General features: G+C 53.4%; 1 protein-coding gene across 1 annotated transcript; it reads right to left on the reverse strand.

Moving 5' to 3' along the window:
• Window positions 1–718: 718 nt before the first annotated feature.
• On the reverse strand, window positions 719–6,235 carry KCNK15 (potassium two pore domain channel subfamily K member 15). The gene is made up of 2 exons (XM_059037841.1): window positions 5,953–6,235; window positions 719–1,431 (listed from the first exon to the last, which is right to left on the reverse strand). Exons 1-2 carry the CDS (start codon window positions 6,233–6,235, stop codon window positions 719–721), a joined length of 996 nt encoding a protein of 331 aa, XP_058893824.1.
• Window positions 6,236–13,511: the final 7,276 nt, after the last annotated feature.

Consider the following 13,511-nt stretch of genomic DNA (forward strand, 5'->3'; position numbering starts at 1 on the left):
AGGTCACATCGTGGGTGATTGGCAGTACCCAGATCTCACAGTTCCCAGAAGAGACTGTGGTCCCGGTGTCCCCGTGACACGGGTGTCAGCAAGCCTCCCCCCCCTTATCCCCAAGTGGGGCTGGCCAAGGACAAAGAGCATCAGCTTTGGGGGTGGGACCAATTCCACTCTGCGCGCCGAGTAAGAATGAGTAGTCATTTAAGTAGTGCAGAGATTTGCCCACTGGTCCACGCTGGACCGCGAGTGTTTCCCTTCAGTCCGTCCTATCCCTGTGATTCTCGTAATGGGAGCAGCTGGCCTCACGGGTAGGATTCCAGTGTTGGAAGTTATGCATTTCCCCACAACACGGAAAGCCCACCTCTTCACACAGCAGAAAGATGGGCACCTGCTTCCGTTCCACAGGGCTAGCTAGGGACATGGGCCCGCGGCGAGCCTCTCCTCAGTGGCGGTGTGGCCACGCCTTCTAAAACAATTTGGACCACAAGTGGTTTGCACCTACAGGGCGAGTTTAGTCATGCTTGTGCTTGTGATGTGACTTTAATACATTTTTGGAGAGGAGGGAGGGGCTTGCCACAGAAGGAAATGAGAAACTACTCGTGGCAGAGGACGGCATTGAGGCCACGGCCCCTCAGCCCTCTCCGAGGTCTGGGGAGGGTGTACTGACAGGTGAATCCAGACCCTCCGGCTCTAGGATCGACCCCCAGCCAGGGTAGGGCTGTCAGATGGACTTCCGCCGGGCCAGGGGCCTGCCTGCCCTGCCGCCGCCGCTGCCGCCGCCTCCAGCCCCAGGGCTCGCGGGGGGCGAGAAGCCCAGATTGTCGCGGGCCCACAACTCCAGCTGGTGGATCCGGTAGGAGATGGATGTGGAGCCTGCCGGGTGGGCGGGGCGGCGGGGCGGGGCGGGGCCGCGGCTTTCGGGCGCCCCCCGGCGGAGCGGGCGGGCAGCACGCTCGGGCGTGTCTGCGCTGGCCGCCAGGAAGCGCAGGACCACCAGGTTGAGGAAACCGCCGATGACCGTGAGCCCCAGGAGGATGTAGAGGAAGCTGAAGGCCACGTAGGGCGGCTTCCTCTGCAGCGCCTCGTCGTTCTGCAGCGCCACGAAGTCGCCGAAGCCGATGGTGGTGAGGGTGATGAAGCAGTAGTAGTAGGCGTGGAAGAAGGTCCAGCCCTCGAAATGCGCGAAGGCGGCGGCCCCGAGGGCCAGGGTGGCGGCGCACACCAGCAGCCCGGCCACCACCATGTTCTCGGTGGACACGTGCGGCCGCCGCAGGCCCAGGCAGCGCTTGGCCGCCAGCAGGAGGCGCCGCACCAGCGCGTTCAGCCGCTCACCCAGGCTCTGGAAGGTGACCAGCGTCAGGGGGATGCCCAGGAGCGCGTAGAACATGCAGAAGACCTTGCCCGAGTCCGTGCCCGGCGCGGCGTGACCGTACCCTGGAGGCAGAGAGGACGGGAGGGTTGATGAGGGTCCAGCTCCATCTCACACTCTCGCCAGCCTCCTTCCTGCCGGGTCTCTCTCCCCATCCCCCATAGCCGGCAGAGAGTCTTGAAATGCTGGTTCGAACTATGTCGTTCCCCGGCTTTAAAACCTTGCATGGTTACTCATAATCGACCCAAATTGTGAACAATCCAAACGTCCCTCAACTGGGGAATGCATAAACAACTGTGGTACATCCATACAGTGGAATTCTTTTCAGCAATACGAAGGAATGAACTACTGTTTCCTCAGCAACAAAGGATGGGTTTCAAATGTATTATGCTGAATCAAAGGAGCCAAGCTCAGAAGGCCTACCTATTGCATGGTTCCATTTAAATGACATTCTGGTAAAACTATAGGGACAGAGAAGAGATCTGTGGTTGCCAGTCCTCGGAGTTGAAGGTGGGGTTAACTAACTACAAAAGGGCATGACAGGGGACTTCCCTGGCGGTCCAGTGGTAAAGACTCCGCCCTTCCAATGCAGGAGGTGCAGGTTTGATCCCTGGTCAGGGAACTAAGATCCCACATGCTGCGCAGCCAAAAAAAAAAAAAGGCATGACAGAATTTTGGGGAACGATGGAAATGTTCTATGTCTTCATCGTGGCTGCAGTTACAAGACAGGTTTTCATTTGGCAAACCCCTCAGAAGTGTACACTGAAAAATAGTGAATTTTAACGTCTGTAAGCTGTGCCTTGAAAGAAAAAAAAAAGCAAAATCTTTTGTGTCTCCCCAGTCCCCACAGGGTAAAATCCCAGTTCTCAGGTGATATCCAAGCTCCTTCGTGATCAGGACCCCCCTCACCTCTCCAGCCTCGCCCCATTTTGTTTCCCCAACCAGTATGTCCTTTTCTCATGGTTGCCCTCCCCACCATGATCTTCTCCCCCTGTCCCGGTCCACGTTTCCCTTCCCAGATCCTGCTCCAAGCCAGCTCTCACAAAACACCTCTTCAGTCGGGTGGAGTTCCTCACTGAGTCCCCTCAGCTGTTGTAGGGGACATAAACGTGAGTGGGCTTCCCTGAGTCTTGGCACACCGTGCCATCACCGTGGAATTAGTGGATATGTGTGTCTTCCAGGATTGAGAAGCGAAAGCTTTCATGGTATTCTCAAAGGGTCCCATAGCCCAGGAAAAGTCAGGTGGCCCTTCCCCAACAGAATATGCCTCCTGTAGCAAAGTAGCTCCATCTGCCAAAATGCAAATACGCCTCTGGCCTGTGCAGTTCCACACTGAGGAAGGTAGCCCTGCAAAATACATACACGCGCAAAGTGATGTACGCATGTGAGTTGTCGTTGCAGCACTGTTGGTCGTAGTGAAAACTGAGAAACAGCCTAAGTATCCATCAAAAGCAGCCTGGTTAAATAAGCCACAGCGCCATTCAAACGATGGCTGTGGTTCCCACTGGGGGCAATTTTGCCCCCGAGGGCACAATTGGCAATTTCTGGAGACATTTTTGGTGGTCACAGCTGGGAGGTGGTGGCTGTGTGCTACTGGCATCTAGTGGGTACAGGCCAGGGTCCTGCTTAACATCCTTTGATGCACAGGACAGTCCCCACAACAAGAATAGCCAGACCAAAATGTCACCGGTGCTGAGGCTGAGGAGCCCTGCTAGTCCGCCATGAAAAAGAGGACACAATTCTTCAGGGACTGATGTAAAAACATCACCAAAACATATGAAGTGAAAAAAGCAAGAGGCAAAACAGCATGTATAATATAATGTATTATAACATGTTTGTGTGTGTGTTAAAGGAATATACAGAGAAGATATTTGGAAGGATACTCAAAAAACTGATAACTGCATTTGATCCAGGGAAGAGATCCAAGGGTTGAGGGACGGGGAGAGAGGGAGACTTCCTTTTCATCCTATACTTTTTGTACCGTGTGCATATATAACATTTGAGATATCAACTATATATATATATGTGTGTGTGTGTGTGTATATATATATATATATATATAAAATAAATATTATATATATATATATTTAAAGATCTATGGCTCCACTTCCATGTTTTTACTTTATAGCCCTATCAGTCTTCCTCTTATCTATTTGGGGAGGGGGGGGACTCTGCTGCCACTAGACGACCGTGAGGTCCGTGAGGCCAGAGACCATGCTTGCTGGTCATTTCTCTGTGTCCCTGGTCACCAGTGAATGCCCTGCACAGAGCCTGACACAGACTAAGGGCTCAATGAAAGTTTAATAATCAATGATAGGGACTTCCCTGGTGGTGCAGTGGTTAAGAATCTGCCTGCCAATGCAGGGGACACGGGTTCGATCCCTGGTCCGGGAAGATCCCACATGCCGCAGAGCAACTAAGCCCGTTGAACTACTGAGCCCGCGCACCACAACTACTGAAGCCCACGCACTCTGGGGCCCTCGTGCCGCAACTACAGAGCCCGCGTGCTGCAACTACTGAAGCCCATGCGCCTAGGGCCCGTGCGCCTAGAGCCCATGCTCTGCAACAAGAGAAGCCACCGCAATGAGAAGCCCGCGCACCGCAACGAAGAGTAGCCCCTGCTCACTGCAACTAGAGAAAGCCCACACGCAGCAACGAAGGCCCAACGCAGCCAAAAATGAATAAAATTATTTTAAAAAAGAAATGAAAGAAATAATCAATGATAATAATAATAATCAAACCAGATTGAAGGAGGTGCTAAGTGTGAGACAGAGGAGCCACTTTAGGAATAAGAGGCCAGGCGGTACTGTTTCTAGCTGTTTGGGGGTATGTCCGGTTTTGACAGAAAGAAAAATGTAGGTACTACATGTAGGTACTATACGTGGATTATTTTATTTAATCGTCCAATGACTGTATGAGATGATATTATTATCCCCATTTTACAGATAAGGAAACTAGGCTCAGAAGGAGGAAGCTGCCCAAAGCTCACAGGGCTGAGCTATTAACCACAATCCTCCATAGCTTCTCGGTGCCTCTCTTCTGTCCTTACAGAGCTCAACTCCTAGATTCTGGCGCCTGGCTCTCTGCGAGCCTGGCTTCTGCAGCCTGGACCACACAGCCAGTGCTGGCGCCCCCAGGTGGCCAAAAGAGGCAAAACTGCTGTTTCCACAGTCCCTTCCCCCCACCCCCCTACCCCCTCCCAGATGCAGGTCAGAGGGGAGCAGTCAGAAGAGGAGGCCAAATCCACCTGGGAGGGCTCCAGAAAAATGTGGGGGAAGGCAGAGGAGGTGGATAGGGTCCCATACCACTGGGCACAGTAACAGGGAGGGTCTTAGGCTAGGCCAAGATAGGCAAGCAGGGGTGCCCACTTTGACAGGAGGCGTCAAAAGGGCTGAACGGGAGCTGGGCCCACAGTTGGCAAAAATTGAATTGTTATTATTGCTAATTAATAGCCCTTATCTAGCCTCAGGCCTGTGCTATGCATTTTACACACTTGACCTCACTTAAACCTGGTAATCATTCAGTGAGGTAGCAACAATTGCACTTTGTAGTTGAGGAAACCAGGGCTCAGAAAGGTACAATCAATTGTCAGAGAAGGCAGGAGGCAATAGAGATGAGAACAGAACTCTGGTCGATGTAATTGCAGAACTCAGGCTTCTAACTCCACTGCTAAACCCACAAACTCACATTGGCTTGCAAGAGCATTACGGAGGAACTTTCTCCACGGCACTTCAGGGTGGTGGTCTAAGCCCAAAGGGACACCTGGACATCCACAGCTGGGGCCTGGGGGGTGGCTGGCACCCAGCGTGGAGCCCTGCAGAGCCTGCTTCTCTCCTTTTCTGCTTCCCCAGGCTTAGGCTCAGCAGGTACCAGCCAGACAGTAGCCATGGCAACGGCTGGCGGTCCAGGTACTGCAGAGAAAGTGCTCTGGATCCCCGAGGGTGAGGTCCAAAGCTGGTGGTAATCAGTCATTCCTTCAACAAATATTTATTGAGTGTCTACTACCGGATAGGCACTGGCCGTACTGCAGGGACTAAGATAGAGTAGGTGTCCATTCTCTTTTGTGTCATAATACAAAAATCAATCTTTTTTTTAGCGCTATGTGTCTGGTCCTGTGCTAAAACTTTCTGCATATATTATCTCCTTAATGATAACTGTCTCACTACAGCCTTGAGATAGGGCCTATTAGCACCCCTATTTTATAGAGGAGAAAACTGAGGCTCAGAGAGGTTAAGCAACTGGTCTGAGGTCACACAGCCAGCGTGATGCTGCCAGGCAAGGAAGCAACTCCAGCCATTTGGGCTTCCGGCCCCATTCCATCCGTCTGCCAGCCCCTGGGGCGTTTTCTGACACTCCTGCGGGCCAAGCCTCTTGGCACACGGGACCTACTGGCTCCTCCCAGCTTTGCCTGCGTGGAACGACAGACAGCCCATTCGACAGAGGGAGGCGAGTGAGGCTCGGAGAGCTTAAATGACTGGTCCAAAGTCACCCAGCTGGACAGGGGCAGAAGTGGGATTCAAACCCAGGGACGCCGAGGGCAGCTGGGGATGGAGCGGGCGCTGAGGGGAGGCGCCGGGGCCGCTCACCGATGGTGGTGATGACGGTGATGGCGAAGTAGAAGGAGCCGGCGAACTTCCACTGGCGGCCGGCGCGGTGCGGCTCGGCTTGCAGCGCCAGGCGCTCCAGCTCGCGGTAATCCTCAGTCGAGAAGCCGTACTTCCTCCGCAACTCGCTCCGCTTCTGGGCCAGCAGCCGCTTGCGGCCGCTCTCCGCCTCGGACTCGAGCGCGTCGAAGACGGCGGCCCCCACCAGCAGGTAGGACAGGATGCACAGGATGAGCGCGGCGGTGCGCACGCTCTGCTTCCTCATTGCTGAGCCCTGGGCCCCGCTCGCCGGCCCGGCACCGTGCCCGCCGCCGCCCCGTCCATGCGCCCCGACGGCCGGCCCGCGCCCCACGCGGCAGGAGCCAGGGCTGCTTGCGGCTGGGGTGCTGTACCCAGGGGCGGGGCCTCGGCGGGGCGGGGCGAGGGGGCGAGGAGGGCCGAGAGGGCTCCTGCAGCTGCCCCTTCCTGCCGCCTCCCGCACACCTGCCTTTGTTTACCCGGTGGGGCCCCGGGGCTAAGGTGTCTGCAGATAGCGACAGTGGGAGCAAAGCGCCCAAAGCCCAGGTCTTGCAGGAGCCCTGTCTCCACCACAATCTCGTCCTGTGACCTTGGGCAAGTCATTCATTTCTTCGTTTGGTCAGTCATCCAACAAATATTTACCAAAGCACCTACTGGTGCAAACAAGATTCCTGGTGTAAATAGAGCTGATATCCTAGGATGGAGGGTTGGCTGAAAAGCAAACACACGAAGAGATAATTTAAGAAGAGGGTGAGAAAGAAGGAAAACTTCTTTTCTTGCGGGGGTGGGGGGCATCTCCAGCTAAGGTTGGGGGGAGAAAGCCTCCCTGGGGAGGGACCGGGGCGGAAGTGTCCAGGCAGCAAGTGCGGGTCCTTTAAGCAGAGAAGCCAGTGTGTCTGGAGCCACAATAACTGGGGTGCTGGGGGAGTAAGCGTGGGAAGACAGAGAGTCCACTTCACACAGGGTTTTACAGGCCCTCCCGAAGGTTTATTCTTCAGTACAATGGAAAACCCTAGAGGGACTTCCCGGGAGGTCCAGTGGTTAAGTCTCCGCGCTTCCACTGCCGGGGAACAAAGAAAACCCTAGAAAGGTTGTAAGCAGGAAAACAAACACCAACAATCTGATTGACATTTTTTAAAAAAGCATTCTGGCTGTCATGTGGGAAAGGGATGGTGGCCCAGAGTGAAGGTCAGTTAGGAGACTTTTTTTTTTTTTTTTTTTGGCCGTGCTGCCAGGCATATGAGACCTCAGTTCCCGAACCAGAGATCTGAACCAGGGCCCACTGCAGTGGAAGCGCGGAGTCTTAACTGCTGGACCGCCCGGGAAGTTCCCAGTTTGGACACTCTTGTCGTCCAAATGCGTGCTTAGGGTGGCCTGGAATCAGGGGCATCGCCCTAGAGCTGGAGGCAAGCGGGTGGATCTGAGATGCTGGGGCCGGGGGGTGGAGCCGGGCACACACAGCCAGCCACATTTCCCAGCCTCCCTCGCGCTTAGGGGTGTCCCTGTGACAATGGAATGAGGGCAGAAGTGACCTGTGCCACCTCCAGGCCTGGCCAATAAAGCCCTCCCACACGCCATGGCCCCCACCTGTCTTCCCCAACTGCAGACTGAATGTGGACACCTAGTCTTTAGGAGAGGACAGAGCCATGGGGTGGGAGGAGCTGGGGTGCAATGACACATTGCAAACGGTCTCCCAAAGGAACACCTAATTTGAACTTCTGTGGCATTAAGTCCCTGACGTCTGGGGTCCATCTGTTACCACAGCTAGCGTTACCCAGATGCGCACAGCAACAGGACTTGCTGAGGGGTTGGGTGTGGCGGACGAAGGGGAGGATGACTCAAGGATGATCCCGGGGTCCTTGACCTGAACAGCTGGGCGCTTGGGACGCCTTCCACTGACCTCACTCCCTGAGGAATCTACCCCTGCCCCCCCAACCCAGCACCAAGGCAACACTCAATTCAGAGTCGTGGGTGAGCCTTCATGGAGATTCTGAGCAGAGCACAGACAGCCTCTCCTGCAGCTCTCTGGGGCACCCACCTTCCCAGGTCTCTTCTGCAGCCTTGACATGCATCACTTGTCCCCCTGTGACCATTCCAGCCCCTCTTCCTGCAGCCCCTTTGCATTTTTTTGCTCCAGCTCCACGAAACTTTCAGCTCCTTGTGAAAACTCTTGCTTTGCTTGGAACAGTCCTCTCCCCAGCCCATTCAACAGCCAACATTTATTGAATGCCTGCTAGAGGCAAGGCACTGGTTGAAGTGCTTTACATGTATTCATGCATTTAATCCTCACAACCTCCTAATGTGATAGGGGCTGCTGGCTAACGCCCTATTCATCCTTCACCTCTCCCTTAGTTGGACATCTTTCCTGACTCCTAAGGTGTCCCTCCTCTGTGCTCCTCGAAGACTTCCCGTGCTCCTGCCATCTCTCATTCCTCCCACTGCTTTGTAATTCTCGCGTTCCATATATGTGTCCCGCTGAGGACAAGGATCCCATCTTGATCCCCAGCCTGTCCCCAGCAACCGGATCTAGCACAGAGCACACGTCCAGTGATTGTCTGTGGATGAACAAGCAGCAGCAGCAGCGTGTAGAGCACGGACTCTGCACCTCCCCCGCCTGGGGTCGCATCCTACTTTCACTTACCAGTCGTGTGAACGTGGGCTGCCTCAGTTTCCCCAGTTTAAAATGGGGTTAGGAAAGTCCCTATCTCATGAGGTGCTGTGGTCAGCAGAATAATGGCCTCCCTGAAGATGCCCACATCCTATCCCTGAGACCTATGAATATGTTAGGTTATGTGGCAAAGGGGAATTAAGGTTGCAGATGGAATTAAGTTTGCTAATCAACTGACCTTGAGATGGGAGATTATCCTGATGATCTGGGTGGGCCCAGCGTGATCCCAAGCGTTCTTATAATTGGAAGAGGGAAGCAGAAGAGGGGGAACCAGGGAGATGCGAGGTGAGAAGGACTTGGCCTGACGTTGCTGGCTTTGAAGATGGAGAAAGGGAGCCACGTGCCAAGGACCACAGGCGACTTCTAGAATCTGGAAAAGGCAAGGAAACAAATTCCTCCCTAGGGCCTCCGGAAAGGAACGCAGTTCTCCCAATGCCTTGATTTTAGCCCAGCGTGAGCCGTGTAGGCCTCCATCCCACAGACCTGGAAGGTGATACGTTTGTGTTGCTCAAGCCACTAGGTTTGTGATAACTTGTTACAGCGGCAACGGGGCTCTACTACGGTGGTTGTGAGGATTGTGAGGATTAAATAAGCTGGTAGCCGTGCAGCCCTGAGAGCATCGACTGGCCCTGACGACTGATCATCTAGAAGTGTTAGCCAGCGTTGCAACTATCACAAGAGAGCCAAGGCCCAGGTCCGCAGGGATGTTAGACTCAGTTCCTGCCCTGACTCAGTTCTTGAGCAGAATTGGGGCCCCGTGCCTGGCAGAGGGGGCCTTGGACCCCTTCTTCCCCTGAGAAGCTAGAGGGGGGCAGCTCAGCAGCTCAGAAGCAAGCGTGCTGGTGCTACTACCTCAGCTTTATTTTTGGCGATGGTGTCAGCAAGTTTGATTTTCTGATTCCTGCTCAGACTTCAGAGGAACAGAAATCTGGGCTACAGTCTCAGAGTGGGCCCGGGTGGGGCACCAAGGACCTATAGCCCGAGAAGGGCCTGAGAAGAGATTATGGGGCCGGGCCAGTAGAGATGGAGGGAGCTTGCTCTTAGGGGAAGGGCTGGGTCCACCCTGGGGACAGTTAATGAGTCCTGGTCCTGAACACAGCTGGGTCAATGAGGCCTGGGTTTAAATTCCAGCTCATCCACTTTCTGCCTGGGTATCTGTGGATAGAAGCCTTCCGCTTCTCTGCACCTTAGTTCTCCCATGTGAGAAATGGGGGTGATGGTCAGGCCCACCTCCTGCATTATTAAAGACACCGTATGTCGCTTTCCAGGTGCCCAGGAGCCACTTTTCCTCCCTTTTTACAACTGACTGCCTGCTGATGTCAGGAATTCTTTTTCCAGAAGCAAGAGCAAGACTGAGACTGTGGAGCACTGTCTGCATTAGGCACATTCACAGACATTGCTAAGGGAGCCCTCACTCCCCAGCGCAGGAAGCCGGGGTGCAGAGGAGAAGAGACCCCGCTTGCCAAGTCCTCACAGCCAGGCAGCGGCTGAGTCAGAACTTGAACTCAGGGCTGTCTGGCCCACCAGGGTCACGATCCTTCGGATACATGGTGCCGCCTCATCAGGCAAGACGCTGGGGGCTTTATCAGCCTCCAGTGGCCTCTCGGATCTCACTTTCCTAATCTCTAAGGTGGGTTTGAGGAGCGCTGGCTTCCCGCCCCCACTGTCGTGAGCATCTCATGAGACGAAGCTGAGAGGTGCTTTGTCCAATGGGTCCGCTGGCAGGGGAGGTATTACTGGGGCCACGGGGAGCTGTCTGGCCCTGCCAGGCGGGTGACTCTGCCCTGTGCTTGGCATTTTTGGTGCCGCAGCTCTATTTTAAGCCAGAGGAGGTTAGAGTTTGTTATGTGTATTTCTCAGCTTGGAGAACCGTCAGCTGAGCAGTCACCCAAAACAGCAACACCCCAAGGCGCTCCCTGAAGCTCTCCCCGCTCCGCCTCCCCCTCCCTTCTTTTTCCTTCGGGAACCTGAGGGGACCTAGTGATTTTCCTCTGTCCCTTCATGCCAGAGTTGCACCCGGGACCCATCAGTGAGGCTTGGATCTTCTTCTTCCAGAGCTACAAGGTTGCCAGCCTTGAGGACATCGAGATAGGTGATTCCAGGCCCTAACTGGGTCCTCTGCACTTTTCAAAGTGCTTCTCGTCCCTGAGAAGGTCAAGATCCTTCTGAAAGCTGTAGGAGCCAGCAGGCCTTGTCATTCCCACATCAGGGAGAGAAACAGACTCAGACGGAGAATAAAGGCTGCCATCTAAGGTGCCACATGGTAGGTAGGACGGCGGTTAGGAAAGAACGTGAGTTTCTGAGTGAGCCAGACCTCAGTTCTACCTTGAGCAAATGGCTTCACCTTTCTGAGGCTCAGTTTCCTCATCTGTGACATGGGGGTAAAAGTATCTGCCTACCAGTGTTCCTGTGAGGATTAAATGAAAGCATGAAGGGGCACTCAGCACAGATTAGGTGCCTAGCAAATGTTAGTGCCCTCTCCACCCAGTTAATTCCTTCTTTTCCTTTTCTACATAGCTTATTCACCAGACCTACTGAGATCTTAAGGGATTGATATTTATAGTTAGAGTATAGTTCAGTAATTTTCCAGAAGATCAGAAGTCCTGGGCATTTTCCCTGATAAGATCTCTCCTCTCTCTCTTAAAAGAATGGATTATTTTGACCTCAGGGGATGATAGGTACCAGCTCCTTCGAGATGGCAGCTGTGGCTTTTCTGTAGCTTGAGCATCATTTAGGGATCTGGGTTGCAAGAAATTAAAAGCTGCCTCTTGCTAATTTAAAGAACATAATAGGTAGGATTTGGCGGGGGGAGGGGCTCTTCCAGAATCTTCCAGGCACTGGAAGACAAGCTACATGGCTTGGGGGAACCAGAGAGATGAAACCTATTGCCCGGAAAACACCATAGCCACATGGTGCCCATGTGTGGGCACCATGGTTCCCAGACTGGTGAAGATATTACTTGGGGGTGTGGGGGGCGACAAATGACAGCTGTCTGAGCATGACCCTGTCTCTGGCTTTTGGGACCCTCCAGGGCTGCTCAGAGGATTCCTAACACGTGTTTGTGGCCATTTGGTTGGAGCCATTGGGAGTTTGTTCTTCGTCTTCCTAAGGATGGCTATCTTTTTTTTTTTTTTTTTTTTTTTTTTTTTTTTTTTTTTTTTGGTACGCGGGCCTCTCACTGTTGTGGCCTCTCCCGTTGCGGAGCACAGGCTCCGGACGCGCAGGCTCAGCGGCCATGGCTCACGGGCCCAGCCGCTCCGCGGCATGTGGGATCTTCCCGGACCGGGGCACGAACCCGCGTCCCCTGCATCGGCATGCGGACTCAACCACTGCGCCACCAGGGAAGCCCAGGACGGATATCTTTAAGTTATTGAAGATACTAAAACCTTTATTCTGTTTAATAATTTTAAAAACTGATAGAAGTATGGGGGGGTTATTAAACCATTCTCTCTACTTTGATGTACAATTGAGAATTTCCTCACTGAAAGGTTGAAAGAGCCTTTTCTCTCTCACCATCCCCACCCCCATTTTTTCCCTGCTGTTCCTTTGGTCTGAGGATTGGATTGGATTAGAAGGACATTTACTGAGCAGTTACTAGACCCAAGCAGGGAGCTAGGCACTTAGCAGGCATCACCTCATGAAATCCCCACAACAGCAAACACTTTTTTCTGGCTGTGCCTTGCAGCATGCGGGATCTTAGTTCCCCGATCAGGGATCAAACCCATGCCCCCTGCAGTGGAAGCTCAGGGTCCTAACCACTGGACCGCCAGGGAATTCCCAACACCAGGCACTTTTAATCCCACCTCCAGAGGACGAAGCCAAGGTGCAAAGGGGTGCGGTGTTTTGCCTCAAGTCACGCTGTTAAGTAAGGAGGGGAGCCGTCCCATCCTGCTGTCAAGCTCTTGCACCTAAAGGCAATGCTTCTCCCACCCTGAGGAGCTTCAAGGGGTTCGGGCACAAGATGGCAGCTGCTGCCACGTGGCCATTCCAGCTCAGCTGTTACCCCTTCTCCTCCTGCCAATGCCCATCCCTCTCGTTCTCCAGTCAACATAAAGAATTGGAATCAAGAGACATCTGAGGGCTTCCCTGGTGGCGCAGTGGTTGAGAGTCCGCCTGCCGATGCAGGGGACACGGGTTCGAGCCCCGGTCCGGGAAGATCCCACATGCCGCGGAGCGGCTGGGCCCGTGAGCCATGGCCGCTGAGCCTGCGCGTCCGGAGCCTGTGCTCCGCAATGGGAGAGGTCACAACAGTGAAAGGCCCGCGTACCGCAAAAAAAAAAAAAAAAGAGAGAGACATCTGAATCACAGGGGGCAGTGCTTGCATTTCAGAAGATATCATTGACTGGAAAGAGTCAAGGCAATGAAATTAAAGAGCCTGAGATGCTAAGAAAGGCACATGTTAAAGTAAGGACAGCACAGAACTGTGCTGTCGCATAGGGTGGCCACTGGCCATAGGTGGCCATTTATACTTAAGATTTAATTTAATTAAAAATTCAGTTCTTCAGTTGCACGAGACACATTTCAAGTGTCCATTAAACACATGCTACATTGGACAGAGCAGATAAAGAACATCTCCATCACCACAGAAAGTTCCATTGGACGTTGCTGGTACAGAGAGTGAGATTGTAGACTTTCAACCTGACTGGCTGGTTTTGAATCCTGCCTTCACCACTTACCTGCTGGTATCCTGGGCCTCAGTTTCATCACCTATAAAATGGGGTTAATAATCCCACAGAATTATTATTACATATCCAGCTCATTTGGGACCAGTGGTTAGTCAACTAATCAAAGAAGCAGGGAATTATTTTAAATGATACACACCTTGAACATCTGCCACTCTGTTCTTTGAACGTGG

The sequence above is a fragment of the Kogia breviceps genome, chromosome 14, assembly GCF_026419965.1.
Source record: "Kogia breviceps isolate mKogBre1 chromosome 14, mKogBre1 haplotype 1, whole genome shotgun sequence".
NCBI classification, from domain to species: domain Eukaryota; kingdom Metazoa; phylum Chordata; class Mammalia; order Artiodactyla; family Physeteridae; genus Kogia; species Kogia breviceps.